The sequence below is a fragment of the Chelonia mydas genome, chromosome 14 (genome assembly GCF_015237465.2).
Source record: "Chelonia mydas isolate rCheMyd1 chromosome 14, rCheMyd1.pri.v2, whole genome shotgun sequence".
In the NCBI taxonomy this organism is placed as follows: Eukaryota; Metazoa; Chordata; order Testudines; family Cheloniidae; genus Chelonia; species Chelonia mydas.
Window position 1 is genome coordinate 43,398,406 of NC_051254.2, and position 26,139 is coordinate 43,424,544.

At 68.0% G+C, this 26,139-nt stretch overlaps 2 protein-coding genes across 4 annotated transcripts in view; one reads left to right on the forward strand and one right to left on the reverse strand.

The window, feature by feature from the left end:
* Positions 1 to 1,093: 1,093 nt before the first annotated feature.
* LOC119567482 overlaps positions 1,094 to 26,139 on the forward strand; it is a 28,581-nt gene continuing 3,535 nt past the window's right edge. The window contains 17 exon segments of the mRNA XM_043527625.1: positions 1,094 to 1,297; positions 1,595 to 1,864; positions 2,695 to 2,970; positions 3,322 to 3,600; positions 6,549 to 6,671; positions 6,791 to 6,832; positions 9,894 to 10,341; positions 11,030 to 11,239; positions 20,840 to 20,954; positions 20,956 to 21,112; positions 22,019 to 22,300; positions 22,617 to 22,913; positions 23,875 to 23,901; positions 23,904 to 23,943; positions 23,945 to 23,973; positions 24,051 to 24,087; positions 24,089 to 24,189. Coding sequence (XP_043383560.1) covers positions 1,228 to 1,297; positions 1,595 to 1,864; positions 2,695 to 2,970; positions 3,322 to 3,600; positions 6,549 to 6,671; positions 6,791 to 6,832; positions 9,894 to 10,341; positions 11,030 to 11,239; positions 20,840 to 20,954; positions 20,956 to 21,112; positions 22,019 to 22,300; positions 22,617 to 22,913; positions 23,875 to 23,901; positions 23,904 to 23,943; positions 23,945 to 23,973; positions 24,051 to 24,087; positions 24,089 to 24,189 — 2,803 coding nt within the window. The 5' untranslated portion in view covers positions 1,094 to 1,227.
* LOC119567605 (endothelial zinc finger protein induced by tumor necrosis factor alpha) lies at positions 8,261 to 14,311 on the reverse strand. 3 transcript variants are annotated; one of them, XM_043527887.1, is made up of 3 exons: positions 14,157 to 14,311; positions 12,927 to 13,090; positions 8,261 to 11,889 (listed from the first exon to the last, which is right to left on the reverse strand). In XM_043527887.1, the coding sequence occupies exons 2-3, from the start codon at positions 12,997 to 12,999 to the stop codon at positions 9,725 to 9,727; spliced, it is 2,238 nt and encodes a 745-aa protein (XP_043383822.1). In that variant the 5' UTR covers positions 13,000 to 13,090; positions 14,157 to 14,311; the 3' UTR covers positions 8,261 to 9,724. The 3 variants fall into 3 exon arrangements, with proteins under 3 accessions (XP_043383822.1, XP_037770060.1, XP_043383823.1); XM_037914132.2 differs by having other exon boundaries at positions 12,927 to 13,093; XM_043527888.1 differs by lacking the exon at positions 14,157 to 14,311 and adding an exon at positions 13,121 to 13,126 and having other exon boundaries at positions 12,927 to 13,037.

The window sequence follows — 26,139 nt, forward strand, 5'->3', positions numbered from 1 at the left end:
TCGGGGAAGGGAGGGGGTCTAGTGCGTCAGATCTGCGTGTTTTGCTGGATGAAGCCTCTGATCAGACCGTGGGTCAGCACGTGTCGGGGGGCCCTAGGGAGCGACCCCGGGGTGGGGGTGTCTAGCCGGGCACGAGCAGGTGCTGAGGCCGACGTGCTGGAGCGGGGTCCCCCGGGAGGTTTCTTGCGTGTCTGTGTGTTTGTTTTCTCCCTTGCAAAAGAATTCCGTCTCCATGGGAAGCAGCCGTAAATCACGGGGCCGGAGCCGAGGGGGCCGGGCCGCCCTGCACCCAAACGCCGCACGGTCCAGCAGGCTCAGGCCAGGGAACCCAGCCCTGGGTGATGGACGCCCGGCCGGCCAAGAGCCCCTGTGCAGGGAGCCTGCCCGTAGGGGGCACTGCTGAGGAGAGCACCATGCAGAGCGAACCCAGGCGTCCTGGCTCCCAGTCGCCCCCCTGCTCTAACCACTAGACCCCACTCCTCTCCCTGAGAGAACCCAGGCGTCCTGGCTCCCAGCCCCCCTGCTCTAACCCACCAGCCCCCACTCCCCTCCCTGAGCTGGGAGAGAACCCAGGAGTCCTGGCCCGCACTCGGCTCCCAGAGCCGGGAAGGAACCCAGGAGTCCTGGCTGGGGGTTGGTGCTAAGGACGGAGCAGGAGCAGTGGAGGAGGCCAGGGGCGTGAGGGAGAGCCAGGATAAGGGCTGGTCTCCTTCCCCCCCCGCCCCCCCGCCGCCCGGCTCCGGGCCACATCTGGGATCCATCGCCCGGCCCAGCTGCAAAAGTTCACGGGCTCCTTTCGCTTCCAACCCTGAGCTCATCCCGGCGCTCGCCGCCCAGCCACTGAGTCACCCCCCTGCTCCCCACGGCACAGCCCCCTCGGGCTGCCCTGGGGCAATGGGGCAGCCCTGACTGCCCGGGCAGAGCCCCTGCTGCCCCCCGCCCCACTCCCTGCAGCCCAGCCCCCAGGGAACCCCCACTGTGTGTCACATCGTCACAGGGGGTTAATGATCCCAGCTGCCAAGTCTCCTCCCCTGCCCGTCACCCACTTTCATTTTCACTCTCGGCACCTCAGCTGGGTCCTGCTGGGCCGAGCTCCCCCTACCTGGACACGCACCCCCTACCTGGACTCCCCCTACCTGGACACGCCCACCACACCCCCCTGCCCGGCTGGGGGCTCCTGCCCCTCCCTGCTCCCGGACGCCTGGGTCCCTGGTCGCTGCCGCGGGGATGGGGCCCCGGAAACACCTGCTGCTGGTGTGGCTGGCGCTGTGGCCCCTACTAGGCCTGGGCGAGCCAGGTGGGTCCCGGGGGGGGGGACGGCCGGACACCCCGGGGTCAGGGCCGGAGCAGTGGGGCGTGAGGAGGGGAGAGCTCCAGGGAACGGGGGGCTGGGGGCACCCTCACCCCACCAGGAAATCCGGGCTGGCCTCGGTGTCCAGGGCGGTGCCGGGCTCTGTGCTGCGGGGAGTGGGGTGGGGGGGCTCAGCAGGGGGCGCTGTGCTGGAGGGGGCAGGGTGGGGGGCACTGCGCCGGAGGGGGAGGCGGGGTGGGTGGTTCCCACCCCAAACTCACCCCCTCTCCCGCCCCGGCGCAGCCTCCGACGGGCCCCACAGCCTGGCCTATCACTACGTGGGCACCTACGACGCCTCGGGGCTGCTGGAGTTCGGGGCGGCCGGGCTGCTGGACGGGGCGCCCATCGACGGCTACGACCGGGCCGCCCGCGCCAAGGTGCCCGCCCAGCCCTGGGTGGGCGACGGGCTGGACCCCGAGTACTGGCGCCAGGGGGGCGTCTCGCGGGCCGCCAAGGAGGACTGGTTCCGGCGCAACGTGGAGATCCTGAAACAGAGAACCAACCAGACGCAGGGTGAGCGTCCCCCCCCGGCCCCCCGACCCCCCAGCCCTGAGCCCCCCGGCCCCCCAACGCCCTGATCCAACCACCCCCACAGCCCCTCACCCCCCCTCTGTGCCCCCCACCCTGAGACATCTGTGCCACGCGGAACTTCTCACCCCACTGCCCCAAATCCCCTCTGTGGCCCCAGATCCCCCTCTCTGCCCCCCCAAGGCCTCCCCACCCTCCTGTGCCCCCATTTCCCTTGAAACCCCTCCTGCCCCCAAGGCCCCCCTACCCCCCCATTTCCGGTGTCCCCAGTGGAGTCCCCTCCATGGCCCTCCAAAGCCTCCAGATGGGTCTCCCCATCCTGCCTAGTGTCCCACTGATCCCCCCCTCACTCCCTCCCCACGTCTCCGACCCCACCTCTCCCCCTTTCCCATGCCTCCCCCTGTGACCCCCCGGGGCCGCAACCCCGTGGCTCCCTCTGGGGTCCCATCGCCCTGCTCCATGACTCCCCCCGTGGTCCCCATGCGCCCCCGAGCCCTCTGTGGCCCATGGCCTGGCGCATGGCTCCCCCCGTGGCCCGTGGCCTGACCCATGGCTCCCCCCGTGGTCCCCATGCTCCCACGAGCTCTTCTTGGCCTGGTGCATGCCCCCCCCCGTGGCCTGGCGCGTGGCTCCCCCCGTGGTCCCCATGCCCCCCCGAGCTCTCCGTGGCCCGTGGCCTGGCGCGTGGCTCCCCCTGTGGCCTGGCGCATGGCTCCCCCCGTGGCCCGTGGCCTGACCCATGGCTCCCCCCGTGGTCTCCGTGCCCCCCCCGAGCTCTCCGTGGCCCGTGGCCTGACCCGTAGCTCCGTCCCCAGGCCGCCACACCCTGCAGTGGGCGCTGGGCTGCGAGCAGGAGCCCGGGGGCGTGGTCCGCGGCTGGTACCAGTTCGGCTACGACGGGCAGGACTTGGTGGTGTTCGACCGGGGGAACCGGCGCTGGCTGGCGGCTCTGCCCTGGGCCGAGGCCACGCGGCGCCGCTGGGACGCCCAGCCCGAGTTCGGGGAGCGGCTGCACCACTACCTGGGGGACACCTGCATGGAGTGGCTGGGCCGGTTCCTGCGGAGCCGGCGTGCCTGGGCCAGGAGGGCAGGTAGGGGCTGGGGGGCAGTCACCCCATGGAACGGGGCTGGGGGGCAGTCACCCCATGGAACGGGGCCTACCTGGGCAGGGGTTGTCACCCCATGGATTAGGGGGCTGGGAGGACGGGTGACTCCAGGGTTTGGAGGAGGGGCGACCTCAGGGGTGGGGGTGACCCCCACAGATTGGGGGCAGGAGTGACCCCAAGGTAAGGGGGGACGGGTGACCCCACAGATCAGGGGCTGGGGTGACCCAAGGAAAGGGGGGCTGGGGTGACCCCAAGGAGAAGGGGGACGGGTGACCCCACAGATCAGGGGCTGGGGTGGCCCCCCAGATCAGGGCTCTCACTCTCTCTCTCCCCCAGCCGCCCCCCAGTTGCAGGCCTGGTCCCGCCCGACCCCCAGGCGCCCGGGCTGGCTGACTCTCGAGTGCCTGGCCTGGGGGTTCCCGACGCGGGACGTCGAGGTGTCCTGGCTGCGGGGGAACGCGACCCTGCCGGGGGCCGAGGCAGGCGCGGGGCTGCCCAGCGGGGACGGGAGCTACCAACGCCGGACCCGCCTGCCGGTGCCCGAGGGACAGGCCCAGGGGGTGCGGTGCCAGGCCTCGCACGGGGACCTGGAGACGCCCCTGGAGACGACGTGGGGTAAGAGTCCCGCCCCAGCGCCCCCCAGCCCTGCCACCGGGATCCCCCCAGCGACCCCCACTGCCCCTTCCCCCCGCAGCCCTGCCACCGGGATCCCCCCAGCACCCCCTTCCCCGCACTGCCCTGCCACCGGGATCCCCCCAGCGACCCCCACTGCCCCCTTCCCCCCGCAGCCCTGCCACCGGGATCCCCCCAGCGACCCCCACTGCCCCCTTCCCCCCGCAGCCCTGCCACCGGGATCCCCCCAGCGACCCCCACTGCCCCCTTCCCCCCGCAGCCCTGCCACCGGGATCCCCCCAGCGACCCCACTGCCCCCTTCCCCCGCAGCCCTGCCACCGGGATCCCCCCCGTGACCCCCACTGCCCCTTCCCTGCACTGCCCTGCCACCGGGATCCCCCTTCCCCCCGCAGCCCTGCCACCGGGATCCCCCCAGCGACCCCCACTGCCCCCTTCCCCCCGCAGCCCTGCCACCGGGATCCCCCCAGCGACCCCACTGCCCCCTTCCCCCGCAGCCCTGCCACCGGGATCCCCCCAGTGACCCCCACTGCCCCTTCCCTGCACTGCCCTGCCACCGGGATCCCCCTTCCCCCCGCAGCCCTGCCACCGGGATCCCCCCAGCGACCCCACTGCCCCTTCCCCCCGCAGCCCTGCCACCGGGATCCCCCCAGCGACCCCTACTGTCCCCTTCCCCCCGCAGCCCTGCCACCGGGATCCCCCCAGCAACCCCCACTGCCTCCTTCCCCCTGCAGCCCTGCCACCGGGATCCCCCCAGTGACCCCCACTGCCCCTTCCCCCCGCAGCCCTGCCACCGGGATCCCCCCAGCGACCCCCACTGCCCCTTCCCCCCGCAGCCCTGCCACCGGGATCCCCCCAGCGACCCCCACTGCCTCCTTCCCCCTGCAGCCCTGCCACCGGGATCCCCCCAGCGACCCCCCACTGCCCCTTCCCCGCACTGCCCTGCCACCGGGATCCCCCCAGCGACCCCCACTGCCCCTTCCCCCCGCAGCCCTGCCACCGGGATCCCCCCAGCGACCCCCACTGCCCCTTCCCCCCGCAGCCCTGCCACCGGGATCCCCCCAGTGACCCCCACTGCCCCCTTCCCCCCGCAGCCCTGCCACCGGGATCCCCCCCAGCGACCCCCACTGCCCCTTCCCCCCGCAGCCCTGCCACCGGGATCCCCCCAGTGACCCCCACTGCCCCCTTCCCCCCGCAGCCCTGCCACCGGGATCCCCCCAGCGACCCCCACTGCCCCTTCCCCCCGCAGCCCTGCCACCGGGATCCCCCCAGTGACCCCCACTGCCCCCTTCCCCCCGCAGCCCTGCCACCGGGATCCCCCCAGCGACCCCCACTGCCCCTTCCCCCCGCAGCCCTGCCACCGGGATCCCCCCAGCGACCCCCACTGCCCCCTTCCCCCCGCAGCCCTGCCACCGGGATCCCCCCAGCGACCCCACTGCCCCCTTCCCCCGCAGCCCTGCCACCGGGATCCCCCCAGTGACCCCCACTGCCCTGCCACCGGGATCCCCCTTCCCCCCGCAGCCCTGCCTCCGGGATCCCCCGAGCGACCCCCACTGCCCCTTCCCCCCGCAGCCCTGCCACCGGGATCCCCCCAGCGACCCCTACTGCCCCCTTCCCCCTGCAGCCCTGCCTCCGGGATCCCCCCAGTGACCCCCACTGCCCCTTCCCTGCACTGCCCTGCCACCGGGATCCCCCCAGCAACCCCCACTGCCCCTTCCCTGCACTGCCCTGCCACCGGGATCCCCCCAGCAACCCCCACTGCCCCCTTCCCCCTGCAGCCCCGCCACCGGGATCCCCCCAGTGACCCCCACTGCCCCTTCCCTGCACTGCCCTGCCACCGGGATCCCCCCAGCCACCCCCACTGCCTCCTTCCCCCTGCAGCCCCTGCCACCGGGATCCCCCCCAGTGACCCCCACTGCCCCTTCCCCCCGCAGCCCTGCCACCGGGATCCCCCCAGCGACCCCCACTGCCCCTTCCCCCCGCAGCCCTGCCACCGGGATCCCCCTTCCCCCCCACAGCCCTGCCACCGGGATCCCCCCAGTGACCCCCACTGCCCCTTCCCCGCACTGCCCTGCCACCGGGATCCCCCCAGCGACCCCCACTGCCCCCTTCCCCCCGCAGCCCTGCCACCGGGATCCCCCCAGCGACCCCCACTGCCCCCTTCCCCCTGCAGCCCTGCCACCGGGATCCCCCCAGTGACCCCCACTGCCCCTTCCCCGCACTGCCCTGCCACCGGGATCCCCCCAGCGACCCCCACTGCCCCTTCCCCCCCGCAGCCCTGCCACCGGGATCCCCCCAGCGACCCCCACTGCCCCTTCCCCCCGCAGCCCTGCCACCGGGATCCCCCCAGCGACCCCCACTGTCCCCTTCCCCCCGCAGCCCTGCAACCGGGATCCCCCCAGCGACCCCCACGTCCCCTTCCCCGCACTGCCCTGCCACCGGGATCCCCCCAGCGACCCCCATTGCCCCCTTCCCCCCGCAGCCCTGCCACCGGGATCCCCCCAGCGACCCCACTGCCCCCTTCCCCCCGCAGCCCTGCCACCGGGATCCCCCCAGCGACCCCACGTCCCCTTCCCCGCACTGCCCTGCCACCGGGATCCCCCCAGCGACCCCACTGCCCCCTTCCCCCGCAGCCCTGCCACCGGGATCCCCCCAGTGACCCCCACTGCCCTGCCACCGGGATCCCCCCAGCGACCCCCACTGCCCCCTTCCCCCGCAGCCCTGCCACCGGGATCCCCCTTCCCCCCCACAGCCCTGCCACCGGGATCCCCCCAGCACTTCCTTGACCACACTGCCCTGCCAGCCACCTGCTGCCAGGATCCTCCCCTGTACCCCCCACACCACACCCTTCCCCCCACAGCCCTGCCAGCCCCACACTGACGGGAGCCTCCCCCCCACAATTTCTAACCGTTCTCCCCATGGCTCTGTCCCAGCCCCCAGGAGCATGTCGTGCAGAGGGGGCATCTCCCCCGGGACCGTGGCCGGGGCGGCTCTGGGGGCGCTGGGAGGCCTGGCCTGCCTGGCCGGGGGGCTGCTGCTGCTGTGGAGGAGGCGAGGTAAGAGCGGGGCATGGCAGGGGGCTCGGGCGCCGGGTCTGGGGTGGGTGGGGGCTCAGCTGGGCTGAGAACGGTCACAACTCGTCTCCCGAACTCACCCACCGCTTGTGTCTTTGCAGCTGGCTGGAGCCTGCGAGAGTCCAACCTGGGCCTCGTCTCAGGTGAGAGACCCCACCCCGGCATCCCCTTTATACAGGGAGTGGGGTCCTGGGGGGGATATGCCCCCCCCGCCCCCAGGGCCTCCTTCCTATCCCTCCCCAAGGGGGTATGCCCCCGGGCTCCCCTTCCCCACAGGGAAACCCCCTCCAGAAGCCCCCCCCCCGGCTTCCCCCTGCCCCCTCCCTGTTGGTGATACACCTCCTGGGGCCCCCTCCCCCTGGGGCTTCACCCCAGGAGTTCCCTGCCCCACCCCCATGCACCCCCTTCCCCATGGGAGACATACCCCTGGGAGCGCCCCCTGTGCCCCCTTCCCTCTTGGGGCATACCCCCCACGAACCCCCTTGACACTGGGCTGGGGGGGATGCACCCCCCACCTCCGTGCCCTGACTAACCTGCCCCGCTTCTCCTTCCCCAGAGGAAGAGCTGCCCGAAGACAGCTGATACCGTGGGTCTGGTAAGTGCAGTGACCCCCTGCCCCCCATCAGAGCCCCCGATCCGCACCTGGGGATTTCTGGGGAGCAGATCCGCCACCCCGTGGCCACAGCGGGTACTCCAGCCCTGGACTTCCCCAGCTCCCAGTACAACCAGTCCGCCCCTCCTGCTACCCAGTGGGGTTTCTATGGGGGTGTGACCCCCGCCCTCCCCCCAGCTAATTCCTTTACTGACAGCAGCAGGTTTCCCCTCCACCCTCCGCTCTGTTCTTGCTCATTCCCTTGTTTTTCCCCCAGGCCAGATTTTTCTCCCGGACGCCTGGGTTCCTAGCGGCCAGAGGCAGATCGCGTCCCCGGGCTGGACACGTGACTTGATTCTCAAATGTCGCCTGGACCTTGAGAACCTGGGGGCCCCACTGATTGCCAATTGATTTCCACCCCCCAGCTCTGCTGACCCCCGGGTTCACTGTCTCTCCTCCGCGCCCCCCGCGCTGTCCCGCCCAGGGCCACCACGCCAAGGCAGGAAGCTAATGGCTGCAGAAGGCAGGGAGTGCGGTGGGAAATCACCCCCTTCCTTCGCTGGACGTACAGCACCGAGCACCTGAGACCGGGGCACTGCTGCAATATGGATCATAAAGAGTCGCTTGTAATCGTCACCCGCGTCAGTGCCTCAACCCAGCGCCAGGGCTCGGCGGGGAAACAAGTCCCAGCAGCAAAACCCAAGGGGCTGGCGGATTCACAGAACCAGCACCCCACAGGGGACAGGCCCCGTGCCCCCTTCCCTGCCCCCTGAGCCAGCCAGTCAATGCCCTGGGGCTGGAGGGGAGCCAGCGTCCCCTAGGGGTCAGGCCCCGGGCCCCATTCCCCACCCCCCTGAGCCAGCCAGTCCCGCCGTGGGGCCGGAGGGGAGCCGGCGCCCCGTAGAGGGAGAGGCCCCTGCCCCATTCCCTGCCCGAGGCAGGCTCCGTGTTCACCAATCAGGAGTCACCAATCTGGAGCTGAATTCTGCTCATCACATTTATTTACACAAGGGGGAAAATCAAAAGAATCCCCCCCTGCCCCCCACTGGTGGGAAACCCCCCTTTGCGAGGACTCCCCGGCGGGGAACGAGCTGCCGTGGTGCTGGGCACGAATCGCCACACAGGGGCCTGCGCACCCAGCCGCTCTCTGCAAACCGTTTGGTCCAGCCGGCCCCTGCTCCCCACCCCTGGGACCTCCCCCGCGTCACCCAACGGGAACAGGGGAAGCCGCGTGTTCCTGCTACTTCCCCGTCACCCCAGGGGGTGAACGGAGGAGCTCACGCCCCTCGCAGTGACGGGCTCAGGCTCTCTGCACACTCAGGCAGGCGCCAGGGTCCCACTTTGGTGCTTTCCTCCACGTCCAAGAGAGCTGACACCATTTCTTGACTGCAAGCTGAGACTTGCCATGCTAACCTGACTCCGGGAGCAGGGCCCTGCCCTGGGCCCGTAGCACCCGCGTCTGCCTCCGGCCTGGAGCCTGTGATCTCTAAAAGCAGCCCTAGGCGGCAAAGGCAGAGCTGGGGGGCAGCCCCAGCAGGGACAAATCCCAGGGGTCAGGTCCTCAGGGACAGAGGGAAATGCAAGAGAGGAGGGGGAAATCAGTCCTAAGAGCCAGGCTATACTCAGAGATTGGAGAATATAAAAGAGCCAGGGAGAGAACCCAGGAGTCCTGGCTCCCAGCTCCCAACCCCCCCACACTAACCCACCAGACCACACTCCCCTCGCAGAGCTGGGGGGAGCCGTGTCTCAGGGCTACCTCTCCTGAGCATGCACCCTCTGATGTGGCTGTGGGGCAGTACATGGCACCCCCCAGGACTCCCCCAGCTCACATCAGCCACTCCCAGGCGTGCACAGAGATGGGCAGTGCCGTGGGGCCGGGGTCCCCGGCTCAGAGCAGCCGCGCCCGGGCATGCACCCGCAGGCGGGCAGTCAGGAGGGAGCCAGGGGGCAGGGCCGGGGGTCCCCGGCTCAGAGCGGCCGTGCCTGGGCGTGCACCCGCAGGCGGGCCGTCAGGAGGGGGCCGGGGGCAGGGCCGTGGTCCCCGGCTCAGAGCGGCCGCGCCCGGGCGTGAACCTGCAGGCGGGCAGTCAGGAGTGAGCCGGGGGCAGGGCCGGGGATTCTCGGCTCAGAGCGGCTGCGCCTGGGCCTGCACCCGCAGGCTGGCAGTCCCATGGGGGCCGGGGGTCCCGGCCGGGGGTCCCCGGCTCAGAGCGGCTGCGCCCGGGCCTGCACCCGCAGGCGGGCAGTCCCGTGGGGGCCGGGGGGCAGGGCTGGTGGTCCCTGGCTCAGAGCGGCCGCGCCCGGGCGTGCACCCGCAGGCGGGCCGTCAGGAGGGGGCCGGGGGACAGGGCCGGGGGTCCCCGGCTCAGAGCGGCCGTGCCCGGGCGTGCACCCGCAGGTGGGCTGTCAGGAGGGAGCCAGGGGCAGGGCCGGGGTCCCCGGCTCAGAGCGGCCGCGCCCGGGCGTGCACCCGCAGGTGGGCCGTCAGGTGGGAGCTGTGCCGGAAGCGCTTGCAGCAGGCGGTGCAGGCGAAGGGCCGCTCGCCCGTGTGGATGCGCTGGTGCCCGGTGAGGGTGGAGCCCTTGCTGAAGGCCTTGCCGCACTGGGCGCAGGCGAAGGGGCGCTCGCCGGTGTGGGTGCGCTGGTGCTGCAGCAGGTCCGAGCTCTGGCCGAAGCTCTTGCCGCACTGGGGGCAGGGGTAGGGGCGCTCGCCGCGGTGCAGCCGCCGGTGCGTCAGCAGGTTGGAGCTGCGGCTGAAGCTGCGCCCGCACTCGGCGCAGACGTAGGGCTTCTCGCCCGTGTGCACCCGCCGGTGGGCCACCAGGTCCGAGGCCTGGCTGAAGCGGCGGGGGCAGTCGGGGCAGCGGTGCGGGCGCTCGCCCGTGTGGATGCGCTGGTGCTTGACCAGCACGGAGGTGTCCCCGAAGCGCTTGCCGCACTCGGGGCAGGGGTAGGGGCGCTCGCCCGTGTGCAGCCGCCGGTGCGTCCGCAGGTTGGAGCCCCGCAGGAAGCCCCGCCCGCACTCCGGGCACCGGAAGGGCTTGTCGCCCGCGTGGATCCGCTGGTGGGCCACCAGGTTGGAGCTGCGGGAGAACCGCTTCCCGCACACCAGGCACGGGTAGGGGCGCTCGCCCGGCTGGAGGGCGGGGGGCCGAGCCGGGGGGCCCTGCTGGGGGGCAGGATCTGAGTCATGACCCATAGTGCCAGGCTGGGGGGCCGGACCCTGATCTATGGTGCCCTGACTCAGGGGGTTCTGTTGGGGGGCAGGATGTGACCCGTGATCCGTGGGGGCCTGGCTCAGGGGACCCTGCTGGTGGGTGGGATCTGACCCATGACCCGTGGGGCCCTGGCTCAGGGGACCTTGGTCAGGGGTAGAATTTGACCCATGACCCGTGGGGCCCTGGCTCAGGGGACCCTGCTGGGGGGCTGGATCTGACCCATGACCTGTGGGGGCCTGCTGGGCGTCAGGATGGGAGCTGTTACCCAGAGGGCCCTGCCGGGTGAGGGTGTCCTCTGAGCTGTGACCTAGGGAGTCCCGCTGGGGCAGGGGGCTGGAGCCCTGATTCAGGGGGCCTGGCTCCTCCCCTGCGGGCGTGGGCTCTGCCTGCTGGCTCCCGCCCGGCGCGGTGCCCTGGGGCCCGTGGCCCCGCCGATGGCGGGCCAGGGTGGAGCTGCGGGCGAAGCTGGCCCCGCAGAGCTGGCAGGGGTAGGGCCGCTCCCCGGTGTGGCTGCGCTGGTGGTTGACCAGGGTGGAGGCCAGGTTGAAGCCAGCGCCGCAGTGCCCGCAGCGGAAGGGCCGCTCGCCCGTGTGGGCCCGCTGGTGCTGCACCAGGTCGGAGCTGCGCCGGAAGCCCTTGCCGCACTCGGGGCAGGCGAAGGGGCGCTCGCCCGTGTGCCGGCTCCGGTGGGCGGCCAGCCCCGACGGCACGGCGAAGGCCTCCCCGCACTGGCCGCAGCGGTAGGGGCGCTCGCCGGTGTGCAGCCGCCGGTGCTTGGCCAGCGAGGAGCTCTGGGAGAAGGTGCGGCCGCAGTGGCCGCAGCGGTAGGGGCGCTCGCCGGTGTGCAGCCGCCGGTGCCGCTGCAGGGTGGAGCTGGCGCGGAAGCTGCGCCCGCACACGGCGCAGTCGTAGGGCTTCTCGCCCGTGTGGGTGCGCCGGTGCGCCAGGAAGTTGGAGCTGGCGCTGAAGGCCCGGCCGCAGTCGGGGCAGACGTAGGGCCGCTCGCCCGTGTGGATCCGCAGGTGCTGCGTCAGGTGGGAGCTCTGCCCGAAGGCCTTGCCGCACTCGGGGCAGGCGTACTGCCGCCCAGGGGCCGGGGGCCCGGGCGGTCCCGCTGGGGTGCAGATCCGCGGCTGGGGTGCCAGGGCAGAGCTGTGGGGCGTCCCTGCTGCCCGGATCGTGGATTCGTCCAGCCCCTTGTCACCGACCCTGCGGGGAGCCGGGTCCGCGTCTCTCTCCCCCGCAGGGTTTCCCCATCGGCTCTCGCAGGCTCCGGGGCTCGGCGGACCATTCTCCTGGGGCTGTCCCGGTAACTTCCCGTGTGGCTCCGCTCGCTCGCGCCCTTCCGGCTGGGGATCCCCCTCCTCGGCCTCGCTTGCTGGCCCATCACCTGCGGGGGACAGGATCACGGTCAGTATTCTCACGGTGCTGGAAATCCACCCCCCAAGCAGGGTTTATTCATTATTTTATTCTGCTTGGGGTTTTACTGTAAAGCCGCAGGGTAACCCAGGGCTAACGGCGCTGCCGAGCGCGCTCTGCACAGCCTTCCGCGTGTCCTTTCCTCTCATGCACTCCTCACTGTGCAGTACTTTTGCTCCATATTTCATGGTTTTCCCAGGGCAGATGGGTTTTTTCCCCTTCTTCAGTGAAGCAAAGTTCTCGGCTCGGTCCCAGGTCTGTCTGTGAACCACCTGGAGCCCCCCTGGGACAGAGAGAGGGAATCAGACCCGAGCCGTCCCTGCTCGGAAAAGGGAACAAACCAGAGCGATCAAAGCAGGAATTATCCCCTCGCCGTGGGGAATCGGGGCCTGCTCAGGGAGGATCCTGAGCCAGGAACCCCCACAGGATTCCACCGCTAGCATCTTAAACAGCTCACTGCGCTGCCTTCCTGAGCCTGCAGACAGCAGACCCGGGGCCTCTGCTGCTGCTCAGAGCCTCCCAAGGGGGCAAAGGGAAACTGCCCAGAGCAGCCAGTTTCGGAGCTGCTGGCAGGCTGACCTGAACCAGGCTGGTTTCTCTCTGCTGCTGCTGGGCAAGCTCTGAGCAGCAGCCGGGGCAGCCCTGGGGCTGGCGGGGGCAGAAGGACAGAGTAAGATCTAGAGAGCGGGACAGACGGACGCGCTGGTGAAGTCAGGCCCCAGCCGGGCTGTCTGTGGGGCCTGATCCTGGCACTTCTAGGCCTGAAAACATGAGCCTCCAGCACCCAGGGACAGAGGTCTATGGACCGACAGGCAGGCAGGCATCCAGGGATGGAGACAGACCTCTAAACATAGCGAGGAACACACACAAAATGGAGGTTGTGAAACCATGACACACGGCAGGGGCGGCAGCTGGAAGGCCTGTAAATCCCCTGCTGTTACTGCCCAGGATTTAAAGGCTCCAGGAAGCCAGGGGTGAATTTCTGAGCTGGTTGAAGCGATTCCTCACCTGTGCGGGCGTCTCTCGGGGTCTCCTCAGCACCCCGGGGGCCTGGGACCCACAGCTCTGCCCCTCGCTCCATCCGGGAGAGCGCGTCGGGCCCAGGGATGAGAAATCCTGCTCGGGGGACGGGGACAGGCGAGATCAGGGCGTGCGACGCAGCAGGAGAATATCTGCTACAAGGAACGTCCTGTGATTTGAACCCAGCCCCGGCCTGCTCCGGGGGACCTGGCCTGACCCCAGGGGCAGGGAAGAGGCAGGATACCAGGTAGGATGGGCCCGTGGGGCTGACCAGTGGGGGCAGGGAGGGGACGGGATGGGCCCGGAACGGATAACCCAGGGGGCAGGGGGCGGGCAGGATACCGGGCGGGATGGGCCCATGGGGCTGACCTGGGGGGCAGGGAGGGGGCAGGATACCAGGTGGGATGGGCCCATGGGGCTGACCCGGGGGGCAGGAGGGGGCAGGATACCGGGTGGGATGGGCCCATGGGGCTGACCCGGGGGGCAGGAGGGGGCAGGATACCGGGTGGGATGGGCCCATGGGGCTGACCTGGGGGGCAGGGAGGGGCCAGGATACCAGGTGGGATGGGCCCATGGGGCTGACCCGGGGGGCAGGAGGGGGCAGGATACCGGGTGGGATGGGCCCATGGGGCTGACCCGGGTGGCAGGGAGGGGGCAGGATACCGGGTGGGATGGGCCCATGGGGCTGACCCGGGGGGCAGGAGGGGGCAGGATACCGGGTGGGATGGGCCCATGGGGCTGACCCGGGGGGCAGGAGGGGGCAGGATACCGGGTGGGATGGGCCCATGGGGCTGACCCGGGGGGCAGGAGGGGGCAGGATACCGGGTGGGATGGGCCCATGGGGCTGACCCGGGGGGCAGGAGGGGGCAGGATACGGGGTAGGATGGGCCCATGGGGCTGACCCGGGGGGCAGGAGGGGGCAGGATACCGGGTGGGATGGGCCCATGGGGCTGACCCGGGTGGCAGGGAGGGGGCAGGATACCGGGCGGGATGGGCCCGGGGGGCAGGGAGGGGGATACCACCCCGGGGGGTACCACAGCCCCTGGGGTCTCACTGTCCCCGCTACAAACACCCAGGGTGGGGGGGCTCTGGGAGGGCCGGGGGGGCTGTGGGATGTTCAGATCTCAGTCGCCCCCCTGCCCGGTGCCCATCAGCCGGTGGGGGCTGCTCCTGCCCGCCCCCTTCCAGCCCCCCCCACCTCCACGCGCCCCCCCGCACCTGCCGGCCCCGGCTCAGCAGCTCCCCCGGCGGAGCTCGGCGCTGCGCGGCCCAGGGGCGGCTCCAGCCCAGCGCGGCCCCCGGGCTCCCCCCGCCCGGGCCGGGCGCAGCAGCGGGGCCGGGCGCGGATGCAGCCGCGGCGCTGACCCAGGAAGCCCAACCCCGGGGCGGGGAGAGCGGCCCCCGGAATGGGGGGGCATGGACCCGCCCCCGGACCCGCCTCTCCCGGCGGGGGGGCTGCTGCTGCCGGGCCCGGCAGGAAATGCTGCTGCTGCTGCTGGGTTCAGAGCCGCCCCCCCCGGGGGGAAATGAGCCCCCCCAGCGACGGGCTCAGCCCCCCGCGGCCAGAGACGGGCTGAGCGCCCCCCCCCCCCGAGCGACGGGCTCAGCCCCCCCCGCCAGAGACGGGCTCAGCCCCCCCCCCGAGCGACGGCCTCAGCCCACCCCCCGCCAGTGACGGGCTCAGCCCCCCCTGCCAGAGACAGGCTCAGCCCCCCAGAGCGACAGGCTCAGCGCCCCCCCCCCCCCCGCCAGAGACGGGCTCAGGCTCTCGGCACACTCAGGTGGGGTCCCTGTGTCGGTCACACTCCGGGGGGGGGGGGGCAGCCCCCCCATCACAGCGACAGGCTGAGCTCCCCCCACCCCCCGCCCCAGCAATGGGCTCAGGCCCCGCCCCCCCCAGCGACGGGCTCAGGCTCTCGGCACACTCAGGTGGGGTCCCTGTGTCGGTCACACTCCGGGGGGGGGGCAGCGACAGGCTGAGCTCCCCCCGCCCCCCAGCCCCAGCAATGGGCTCAGGCTCTCGGCACACTCAGGCAGCGTCAGTCATGCCAGGGACTCTGGGCGAGCTGTCCCGGTGCCATTTGGACAATGCGTTTTCGAATAAAGAGCCGCCGTGGGAGAGCCCCGGAGAGCTCAGCGCTCCCTGTGCGGCCCCGGGACAGGCCGCTGGCCGGACACAAACCAGCCGCGACGGGACCGGCCGCTCCCCTGGCTGAGAGGGGACGCGGGTCCGGCCGGCCTTGTCCTTACAGAGGGGAGATGGGGCCTGACCTCGAGTTACCGCCCAGGGGTGCAGTCCCAGGGAAGACAAGGCCGCTGGGCACTGGACACAGAGCGGGAGGTGCATGCCCATGTGCACACACACCCACGCCCACCCACGCGCACACATGCCCATGCACACGCGCACACACACACGCTGACTGGGGGGTCACACGAGGAAACTGCAAACAGTGACTGATGTGGGACGTGGCTTTTGGCCAGGATGCCCCAGCTCCCGCCCAGGCCCTGGCCGGGAACAGTCCTTTGAACCCCACCCAGGGGTTTTCTGTGCTCCCAGGCCCAGCGCACGGACCCTGTGGGCTGCGAGTCTCCGTCCCCTGGCCAGTCTGGGTCTCTGCGCCTGCCCTGGTGTGCCAGGCGAGCCGCAGAGCACCGTCCCCTCCTGCTTGCGAAGCGGGGCAGGCTGACTTCTTGCTGCCCCAGGGGAGTTGACCTCCACCTCTCCCTAGGGACCCCCTGGGAAACCCACCGCCCTTTAAAACGCTCCCATGGGTTCAAAGGGTCCCGTGAGCTCCCATCAGTCGGGTCTCGTCCTCGGCAACGTCACAGAGCGTCCCCCGGCGCGACAGAGACGCCTGCCTGTGAGCACAACGAACGCCTAAGGTTCACGACGGTTTGTCCAGGACTGGCCACCTGCGCCATCAGCCTGCGGCCCTTTCCTCTGTGCAGGGGCTGCAGCTGCCACTGCCCGGCCCCCTTCCCTCCCTCACACGGCCCAGTGGGGGTCACCCCAGGGGACCGTGCCCCCTGCTGCAGGGGGCAATCGTCTGCTCACTTGCTCTGGGCTGGAGGAAATAGGGGACCCTGTGGGGGACAGGGCCCAAAGCCCAGACCCTGCCCTGACCCCAGCAATGGGGTTTAGAGAAGAGCCCGACCCCCAAGGGATGAATCTGGGGCAAAAAGCAGCTTCTGCTCTGGGGCTGAACTGGGGAAAGGAACAGAGCAATTCGGAGATGTCTCCCCAAACAGTGACCAGGTGTCCCCGCCCCATAGAACAGCCGCCCCCTACATGGGGGCTAAACTGTGACCGATAACAATCCTAAATGACTGCAGCCCTGGCACCCATGAGCAACCCTACAATAACAAAGCCATGTGACCACAGCCCTGGCACACATGAGAACGGCCATATTGGGTCAGACCGATACAGACTAACACGGCTGCTACTCTGAAACCCATCTAGCCCAGTATCCTGTCTGCCGACCGTGGCCAGTGCCAGGTGCCCAGAGGGAATGAACAGAACAGAGAATCACCAAGTGATCCATCCCCTGTCGCTCATTCCCAGCTTCTGACAGTCAGAGGCTAAGGACACCCAGATCATGGGGTTGCGTCCCTGCCCATCCTGGCTAATAGCCATTGATAGACCCGTCCTCCATGAACTTATCTAGTTCTTTTTTGAACCCTGTTATAGTCTTGGCTTTCACAACATCCTCTGGCAAGGAGTTCCACAGGTTAACCGTGTGTTGTGTGAGAAAATATTTCCTTTTGTTTGTCTTAAACCTGCTGCCGATTCATTTCATTGGGTGACCCCTCGTTCTTGTGTTATGAGAAGGACTAAATAACACTTGATTTGTTTTCTCCACACCCATCATGATTTTATAAACCTCTATCATATCCCCGCTTCATCACCTCTTTCCCAAGTTGAAAAGTCTTTTCAATCTCTCCTCATATGGAAGCCGTTCCATACCCCTAATCATTTTTGTTGCCCTTTTCTGTACCATTTACAATTCCAATAGATCTTTTTTGAGATGGGGTGACCAGATCTGCGCAGTATTCAAGACGTGGGCGTACCATGGAATTATATAGAGGCAGTATGATATTTTCTATTTTGTTATCTATCCCTTTCTTAATGATTTCCAACATTCTGTTCGCTTTTTTGGCTGCCACTGCAAGTGGAATGGATGTTTCCAGAGAACTCTCCACAATGACTCCAAGATCTCCTTCCTGAGTGGTAACAGCTAATTTAGACCCCATCATTTTGTATACATGGTTGGAATTATGTTTTCCAACGTGCGTTGCTTTGCATTTATCAACGCTGAATTTCATCTGCCAGTTTGTTGCCCAGTCACCCAGTTTTGAGAGATCTCTTTGTAATTCTTTGCAGTCTGCTTTGGACATAACTATCTTGAGTAATTTTGTATTGTCTGCAAATTTTGCCACCTCACTGTTTACCCCTTTTTTCAGATCATTTATGAATATGTTGAATGGTCCTGGCCCCAGTACAGACCCCTGGGGGACACCACTAGTTACTTCTCTCCATTCTGAAAACTGACAGTTTATTCCTACCCGTTGTTTCCTGTCTTTTAACCAGTTACCGATCCATGAGAGGACCTTCCCTCTTATCCCATGACTGCTTACTTTGCTTAAGAGCCTTTGGTGAGAGACCTTGTCAAAGGCCTTCTGAAAGTCCAAGTGCGTTATATCCACTGGATCCCCCTTGTCCACATGCTTGTTGACCCCCTCAAAGAATTCTAGTAGATTGGTGAGCCATGATTTCCCCTTACAAAAACTGCTTAAACACAACAACTTGTGTTCATCTAGGCATCTGATAATTCTGTTCTTGACTAAAGTTTCAGCTAGGTTGCCTGGCACTGAAGTTAGGTTTCCTGGCCTGTAATTGCCAGGATCACCTCTGGAGCCTTTTTAAAAATTGGTGTCACGTTAGCTATTCTCCAGCCATCTGGCACAGAAGCGGATTTAAACGATAGGCTACCCATACCACAGTTTGTCGTTCGGCAACTTCACATCTGAGTTCCTACAGAACTCTTGGGTGATACCATCTGGTGCTGGTGACTTATTGCTGTTTAGTTTATCACTTTGTTCCCAAACCTCCTCTAATGACACCTCGATCTGGGACAGTTCCTCAGATTTGGCACCTAACAAGAATGGCTCAGGCGTGGGGATCTCCCTCACAGTGCAGGCCGATGCAAAGGATTCATTTAGCTTTTCTGCAATGGCCTTGTCGTCCTTGAGTGCTCCTTTAACTCCTCGATTGTCCATTGGCCTCACTGATTGGTTGCCTCGCTTCCTACTTAAAACAATTTTTGCTGTTAGTTTTTGAGTCTTTGGCTAGTTGCTCCTCAAATTCTGTTTTGGCCTCCCTAATCATACTTTTACACTTCACTTGCCAGAGTCTATGCTCCTTTCTGTTCTCCTCCCTGGGATTTCACGTCCACTTTTAACGGAGGCCTTTTTGCCTCTCACGGCTTCCTTCCCTTTGTCAGCTAGCCGCGGTGGCTCTGTGTGGGACCTCTTCCTATGGTCTTGCTTTGGGGCACACGTCGAACGGGAGCCGCCCTTCCGGCGTTTTGAAAGTTTGCGAGCAGCTTGGGGCTGGGGCTGGCCCTTTCCGTTCCCGTCGAGCGCGCGCCCTGGTTCCTGTGGAGGTCCCCTTTCGGCAATGCCGCGCTCCGGCGGGGCGGCTGTGGAGTCCCCCCCGGGGTCGTGTCCCTAGATGGCGGTGGCTGGTCCCGAGCGGGTCGGCTCTCGTCAGCTCCTGGGCCAGATCCTGTTTGTGCTCCCCGGGGCTGACTCCCCCCGCGGGGGCCGGGCTGGCTGCTCCACGCCGCAGCCATGGAGCCTCATGGGACAGTCTGGGTCACTGGAGCCTTTTCTACCTTTGGGCGACCCTACAATAAACCCTGGGGAGGGCCCTGCGCTCCCCCCCGCTCCCCTGCTCAGGGGCGCTCTGCCTGGCAACTAGTGACGAGAGATGCGATGATACCTTCTGATTGGTCGCCCGGCCTGAGGGGGAGGGAGGGGAAAGAGAGGAGGCGGGATCTGAGAGAGGAGGGGGGAGGAGGGGCCATGGAGTGGGCGGGGCTGATGGGAGGGAGTGTGGGGGAGAGGACTCCCCCTCCCCCATGCTCCCCTCAGGTGACAGTTGGCGCCTCGCGCCGACTCACCGCCCATTTCCCGCCCTTTTCTCTCCCCCCCTCCTCCCCGCGCCTGTTCGGCTGACTCTGCCCGGCAACTAGTGACGCATTAAAGGACGACGCTTCTTGATTGGCTGCCCGGCTTTAAGGGGGGGAAGAACCAGGAAAGGAGAACGGATGAGGGGAGGGAGTGGGAAGGGCTAAGGGGAGGGGGAGGGAGAGGGAGGGGCTATTGGAAAGGGAGGAGGGGCTATTGGGAGGGGGAGGGAGGGGCTAATGAGAGGGGAGGGGCTATTGGCAAGGGGAGGGGCTAACGAGCAGGGAGGGAGGCTGGGGGTCCTGCCCTCCCTCCACCCACCCGTCTCTTCCCCCCTTCTCTCTCCCGGTCCCCTCCCTTCTGCGCCGCCCCCTTCCCTGACCCCCCCCGTTGGGGTCTCGAGGGGTGTGGGGTTCGCAGTGGGGTTCGCAGTTGGGGGCGGGGCGTGACTCATGGGCATCGCCAAGACAGTGGGAGGCGGGGCGCGCTGCCGTGCCCCCCCCCGCTCCCGTGGGAGCCCCAGGGTCCCCCCAGCCAACGGGGGGGCCAACGCCAGCTGCGGCCACTCGAGGCCGACGGCCGTGTTACTGGTGGAGGGGGTCTGGGGGCGCCCGGTGGGATCCCCCCACGCCCTCCCCATCCCCGTGTGCGTGGGGAGAAGGGGCCGGCCGGGGGCCGGGTCTCCGGGGGGGGAGACCGTTTGCATTCGGGGCAGGCTAAGGCGCAGGTGGGGGTGGTCCCTGGCTCTCCGGATCTTAGGCCCCAGATCAACGGAGCTCTTGAGAAGACAATGGCGGATCCGGATGGGGACACCTAGCCCCCACCGCCCCCCAGAGATCTGCACGTCCCTGCCCCTCCGCGGGGGCCGAGCGGCATTTCCCCAGGACTGGGGAGGTGGGAGAGCTTCAGAGCTCGGGGCACATGCGGGGAGCAGGGGGGCTGCAGGCCCAGACGTCCAGCCTCGGGGGGTGGGGAAGCCATGGGGCTTCCCCTGGAGGAAGAGTGAGACCCCTCGGGGATCTGGCCCCCAATGGGTCCTCCCACCGCCTGTTCCCGAGCTGGGGCCGTAGCCCCGATCCGGTGGGTCTCCGGCCCGCTCCGGAGGGGGGCAGGGACTCAGGAGGGGGTGCTGGGCCCCGTACAGTGCTGGGGTGTCCGTGCAATACACCCCCCGCCCTTCCTGCTCTCACGTCCTTGACATGAGCCTGGGACAGGGCCTGGTTCTGAAACCTGGCGCAAGGGGGGGATCCCCCCTCTGCTCCTGCCCTGACTGCCCCGGGGCTGGGGATGGGGGGGGGGGCGCCTCTGAGCAGAGCCAGAGAAATGCAGAAGTTTGCCGAGCCGTGTGGCCCGGAGCAGAACCGAGAACATGTGGGTGACCCCAGCCCCGCGTCCTGCTCCCCGACCCCGGCACAGCTCAGGTCCCCGGCCAGGAGGCTATGCCTCTGCTCCTCTCCTGGGCTTGGGGGCCCTGGCTGGTAAGTGGGGACCCCCCACCTGGACCTTTTCGCTACGGGGGGGTAGGGGATGTCATCGTAGGGTCAGAGTGGGGCGGCACCAGGCTGGGCTTGTGGGGTGCAGGGGGAGATGGGTTCGGCACGGAGAGACCTGATGCCAGGGATGAGGGGTGTTCAGGAGACTGACACTGATTCATCTTGTTCCTCACCCTGCTCCGTCCTCCCCTTTCCTTCCCACCCCCCACCCCCAGCATCCCCGCCTCTCCCCCCAGCATCTCTCACCCTCCGGCTGCTCCAAACCATCGTCTTCCCCAGCGCCAGCTCCGCGGACATACAGCTGAAGGCCCTGCTGGAGACCCACTCCAGGACTGCAGGACTGCAGCCCCTGCCAGATCCGCTTCCTGCAGCCCTGGGCCCAGCGGGGCCTGACCCCGAAGCAGTGGCAGGACCTGGAGCTGCTGATCCATCGCTCCCTGTCCAGCTTCATCCGTCTGATGAACAAAGCGGTTAAGGATGCAGGAGAGGGCTGTGAGTATGGAGCGGTCTGAGGGGGTCGCTCCCCAAACCCAGCAGGGAGCTGAGAACTGACACACTCACAGCAGCGACTGAGTGGGTCCTGACAGGGTGACAAATATGATGCCACTTGATTGGCCATTCCCTGACCCCCCAAGCCAGCCAGTCTCCTGTCTTGGGGCCAGATTGGAGCGGGGACCCCCTAAAGGGGAAAGGCCGTGTATGCCTTTTCTCGAACCACTGAGCTAGCCAGTCCCCGCACTCTGGGGCCAGTGGCAGATTAGCCAATGGGCAAATGGGGCCCGTGCCCAGGGGCCCTGGCCAATTGGGGGGCCCCGGAAGAGTGCATGCCCCCACACTCCGACCTGCTCCACCTGCCTGCCCACCCTAGAGGGGAAACACCCCGTGTCCCATTCTCCACCCCACTGAGCCAGTCCCCCAGCTCTGGGGCCAGATTGTAGCCTGCGCACCCTAGAGGGGAAAGGCCCCGTGTCCCAGCCCCTGTCCCGGCTCGTGGCCACGTGTCCTACCAAAGGCCTTTGTGGAAGGAGCGTGTCGGCTGCTCACGGGGCCACCTGTCCTCCCTGAACGTTGAAAACTGACACCTCTGCGAACCACGAAACACCCAGCCCACGAGCAGGAAATGCAGAGCTAAGATAGTGCCTCCCCCCACAACCCGCGCTGCCCCGGGGCATGGGACAGACCCAGCTCTGACTGCACGTGAAAAATGAGCTTTACACAGAAACTGCAACGTGCCCTGAACTCCAGCCAGGGCCGCCCCACGGTCCCGCCGCGTCGTGTGGCCCAGCGTCCTCATGGCACCTGACATTATGTCTTCCCCCATCTCTATTTCTGCCCCCTACCCTGCCCCCGGTGACCCTCCGGGCGCCCCTCCTCGTCCCCCTGCCTTCCCTGCTCCAGACCCCTTTGTTGCCCAGTTCTCCCCTGGCTGCGAGCTCCACCCCAACGGCTCCTCGACTCAGTTCTGTGACGCCGGGATGAACGGCGAGGACTTCATCAGCTTCGATGCGGGCGCAGGCACCTGGCTCGCTCGGCAGGGGGACAAGCTGGCGCTCTACACCCGGGACCTTCTCAGCCAGGACAGGGGCACGACCGCCATGCTTCAGTCTCTCCTGAGAACAACGGGTGTCCATGGGATCAAGAGCTTGGTCCAGCACGGGAGAGAGTCTCTGGAGAGGCAAGGTGAGGCTGGGCCCCAGGCTCCCGAAATCCGTCCAGCACCTCCCTGCCCACAGCCCCGCATGGGGATCCGTTCCCCATTGCTCTGATGTCGTTCAGGCTGGCTGGTGTGCAGGGGCTGCATACACAGGGATCTCTCACCGGGCGCAGAATTGCAGCTGCCTCTGGGGTGAGACGCTGGGCTTGTTTCTACAGGGATCTCTTGCCTGGCATACGGATGCAGCTACAGCAGTTTAGGACAGGAAGTGAAGGGGGTTCCATCACAAATTGTAACTGAATTGTCCCTCTCCCCCGCCCCGTCTCTCTCCCCCTGTCTCAGAGCGGCCGGTCGCCGTGGTGTTTGCCCGAGCGCCTCCCCCAGCCGGGACCCCCGCGCCGTTACTGCTGGTTTGCCGGGTCACCGGTTTCTACCCCCGGCCCGTCCGCGTGGCCTGGCTGCAGGACGGGGAGGAGGTGGCGCCGGGCGGGCGGCTGAGCTCCAGCGGGATCCTGCCCAACGCGGACCTCACCTACCAGCTGCGCAGCTCCCTGGCCGTGGAGCCGGGCGACGGGCACAGCTACGCCTGCCGGGTGGAGCACAGCAGCCTGGGGGGCCAGAGCCTGCTGATCCCCTGGGGTAGGGGCACGTCCTGCGGGGTGGGGGTGCGGTCGTGTTCTCTGGGGCTTTTCCTGCACGTCCTGAGTGGGACGGGGGTGGGTCCAGGCAGCGGGATTGGGGCGCAGGGAGGCAGAGGGGTGAGTGAGGGTTGTGGGGATGGACCAGGGGGAGCAGGATGGAGGAGCTGAGGGGGATGGGACAGGACTGAAACAGGAAGAGCAGGGTGGGGGCTGAGGGGAGAATGAATGGGACGGGATGGAGGAGCTGTGTGGAGTGGGGCAGGGGGAGACAATGGGGCAGGGCTGGGGACACTGGGGACAGAGGCAGGGGTCTGGAGGGGTTGGACATAAGGGAGCAGGACTGGCACGCGGGGAGCCAGAGGAGGTGGGAGTGGGGGTGAGCAGTGGGGGGGGGGCAGCAGAGGCAGATGAGAGAACAGGGCTGGTGTAGAGCAGGGCTGAGGGCAGTGCGTTGGGGGGGATTACAGGGGAGGCTGATGGAACAGGGTGGGGGGCTGAGGGCAGTGCGTTGGGGGGGATCACGGGGGATTACAGGGGAGGCTGATGGAACAGGGTGGGGGGCTGAGGGCAGTGCGTTGGGGGGGATCACAGGGGATTACAGGGGAGGCTGATGGAACAGGGTGGGGGGCTGAGGGCAGTGGGTTGGGGTGGGGGGAGCAGGGGGGATTACAGGGGAGGCTGATGGAACAGGGTGGGGGGCTGAGGGCAGTGGGTTGGGGTGGGGGGAGCGGGGGGGATTACAGGGGAGGCTGATGGAACAGGGTGGGGGGCTGAGGGCAGTGGGTCGGGGTGAAGGGTGCAGTGGGGACTGCGTGGGAGGCTGAGCGAACAGGGCTGGGGTGGGGGGCTGAGGGCAGTGGGTTGGGGGTGGGAGGTACAGGGGGCACTGTGGGAGAGGCGGAGGGACCAGGGCCCATACTCCTGTCCCCGTTCCCAGCATGGCACCCCCTGTTTTACAGGGCACAGCAGGCGCTGGGCCCCGGCCTGGTCGTGGGCATCACCCTGGGGGCTCTGGCCGTAGCCGCCGTGGCCGTGGTGCTGTGGCGGAGCAGACGCAGGTGAGTCCTCTCCCTCTCTGGGGTGGGGGTGGGGCCTTTACACCCCCTAACCCATCCCCTCTGCTCTCTCCTTCCAGGGGCTACCAGGACGTTAGACCAGGGGAGTCCAGGGCCTGGGGGCGGCACCGGCCCAGGTGTGGGCATTGGCCCGTCTCCTGGGGACATGGACCTTGGGGCTGGATCTGGTGGACCTGGTGCCTGGCTCCAGAGCTGAGGGCCCTGAGGACGGGTCTGGATCGGGGCGGGGGGGGCGCTGGGAGATTGACCCTTTGGGTGCAGGGGGATATGCCAGGGGCTGGGGGGGGGTCTCTACTCCCCAGGTTGTTCTGTGACCATTGCACATGGTGGAGGGGAAGGCTGTGGGGGCTGGGATCCAGGGTCCCCAAGGGCCACTGCACTCACTGGGGCCAGCGCTGCCCTGTGTCACTCGGCAAAGCCCTCAGGGAGGGGCTGCAAGTGGGTGGGTTAGAGCAGGGGGGCTGGGAGCCAGGACTCCTGGGTTCTGTCCCCAGCTCTGGGAGGGGAGTGGGGTCTGGTGGGTTAGAGCAGGGGGGCTGGGAGCCGGGACCCCTGGGTTCTGTCCCCGGCTCTGGGAGGGGAGTGGGGGCTGGTGGGTTAGAGCGGGGGGGGCTGGGGGCCAGGACTCCTGGGTTCTCTCCCCAGCTCTGGGAGGGGAGTGGGGTCTGGTGGTTAGAGCAGGGGGGTTGGGAGGCAGGACTCCTGGGTTCTGTCCCCGGCTCTGGGAGGGGAGTGGGGGCTGGTGGGTTAGAGCAGGGGGCTGGGAGCCAGGACTCCTGGGTTCTCTCCCCAGCTCTGGGAGGGGAGTGGGGGCTGGTGGGTTAGAGCAGGGGGGCTGGGAGGCAGGACTCCTGGGTTCTCTCCCCAGCTCTGGGTCTAGTGGGTAGTGCTGGGAGCTTGGAGCCAGGATCCTCCACTGAACTTGCCCCGGCCCCCCTGTGTAGGCCCCTCTCCATGCCAGGCCCAGTGCTTCACTGAGTCCCTACCCGGGGGCTGGCAGCCGGGGAGCCCTGCGCCGGGGGTCTCTGTGGGGGGAGCTGTGTGATCTGGGCCATCGGTTATAACACAAATCCCAGGTGCCAGCTCCCCCGGGGAGGGGAACCTGACCCCCTCAGCACCCCCCAAGTCCCGTGACAGACTCCCGTGCAGAAGCGCAGTGACCCCGCCGGAGGTTGCCCCTGTGAATGTCTGTAACGTGCTAGTAAACGATGCTCAGAGCTGCACCCCGTGTTGTTCCTGCTCCGCCCCACCTCCAGGGACGGCGGCGGGACCCCCCAAGTCGCTGCCCCTCGAGCCAGCCCCCACCACCGGGGCCTCGCTCCTTTCTCTGCAGGTCAGAGGCCCTGCAGGATCCCCGAGGGCTGCGGCATCAGCGACAGGCTGGGCCAGCGCTCTGGGGTGTCGCCCCCCTCTCCTCAGAGGGGCCTCCCACAGCCCCCCAACCTGCTGCCCCTCTTGTGCAATGGGACAATGACCAGCCCCGCAAGGAGCTCTGAGCCCCGGGGCTGGAAGGTGACTCTTGTGGGGGTCGGGTGGCCAAAAAGGTTAAATTTACCCCCACACTCCCGGGGCAGAGGGGCTTTGGCGCATTCTGCTCCATCTGCTGCTGCGGGGACCTGGGTCCCCCCACTCCCTGGGAAGGGGGCAGCTGAGCCCAGCTCTGCCTGGCAACTGCTGACTCTGCCCTGCCCTGATGCTCACTGGCCCCTGGGCTGGGGGTGCCCAATCCCTGGGGTGATGGGCAGCGTGGGGTAAGAGCCTCTGGGTGTGGGGCCACCCCTGAGCCCGCAGGGGCACCCCTGGGGGGATGGGCCTGGGTCAGAGTCCCGCCCCGCCCCGGGGCAGAGAGCTGGGACGTGAGAAGGGGAACGGGAGGCCGGGCTGAGACCGAACCCCCCAAGGCTCCTGTTTTCCCAGCAGCGCAGCCTGACTCTGGCAGGAGCCCGATGCTGACGGGGGTCGGGAGCTTCGTGCTGGGGCTGATCTTCCTGGCGCCGGGACTCCTCACCTACCTGAAGGGAGGTGACTGGCTCCGGCGGGAACGGCGGCTCCAGGGGGTGTTGTCAGGCGGGCTGCGGGGAATCTGGGCCGGGGCTCCCCTTGGCAGAGGGCTGGAGGAACCCAGGCCCCCCGTGCTAGACACACCGT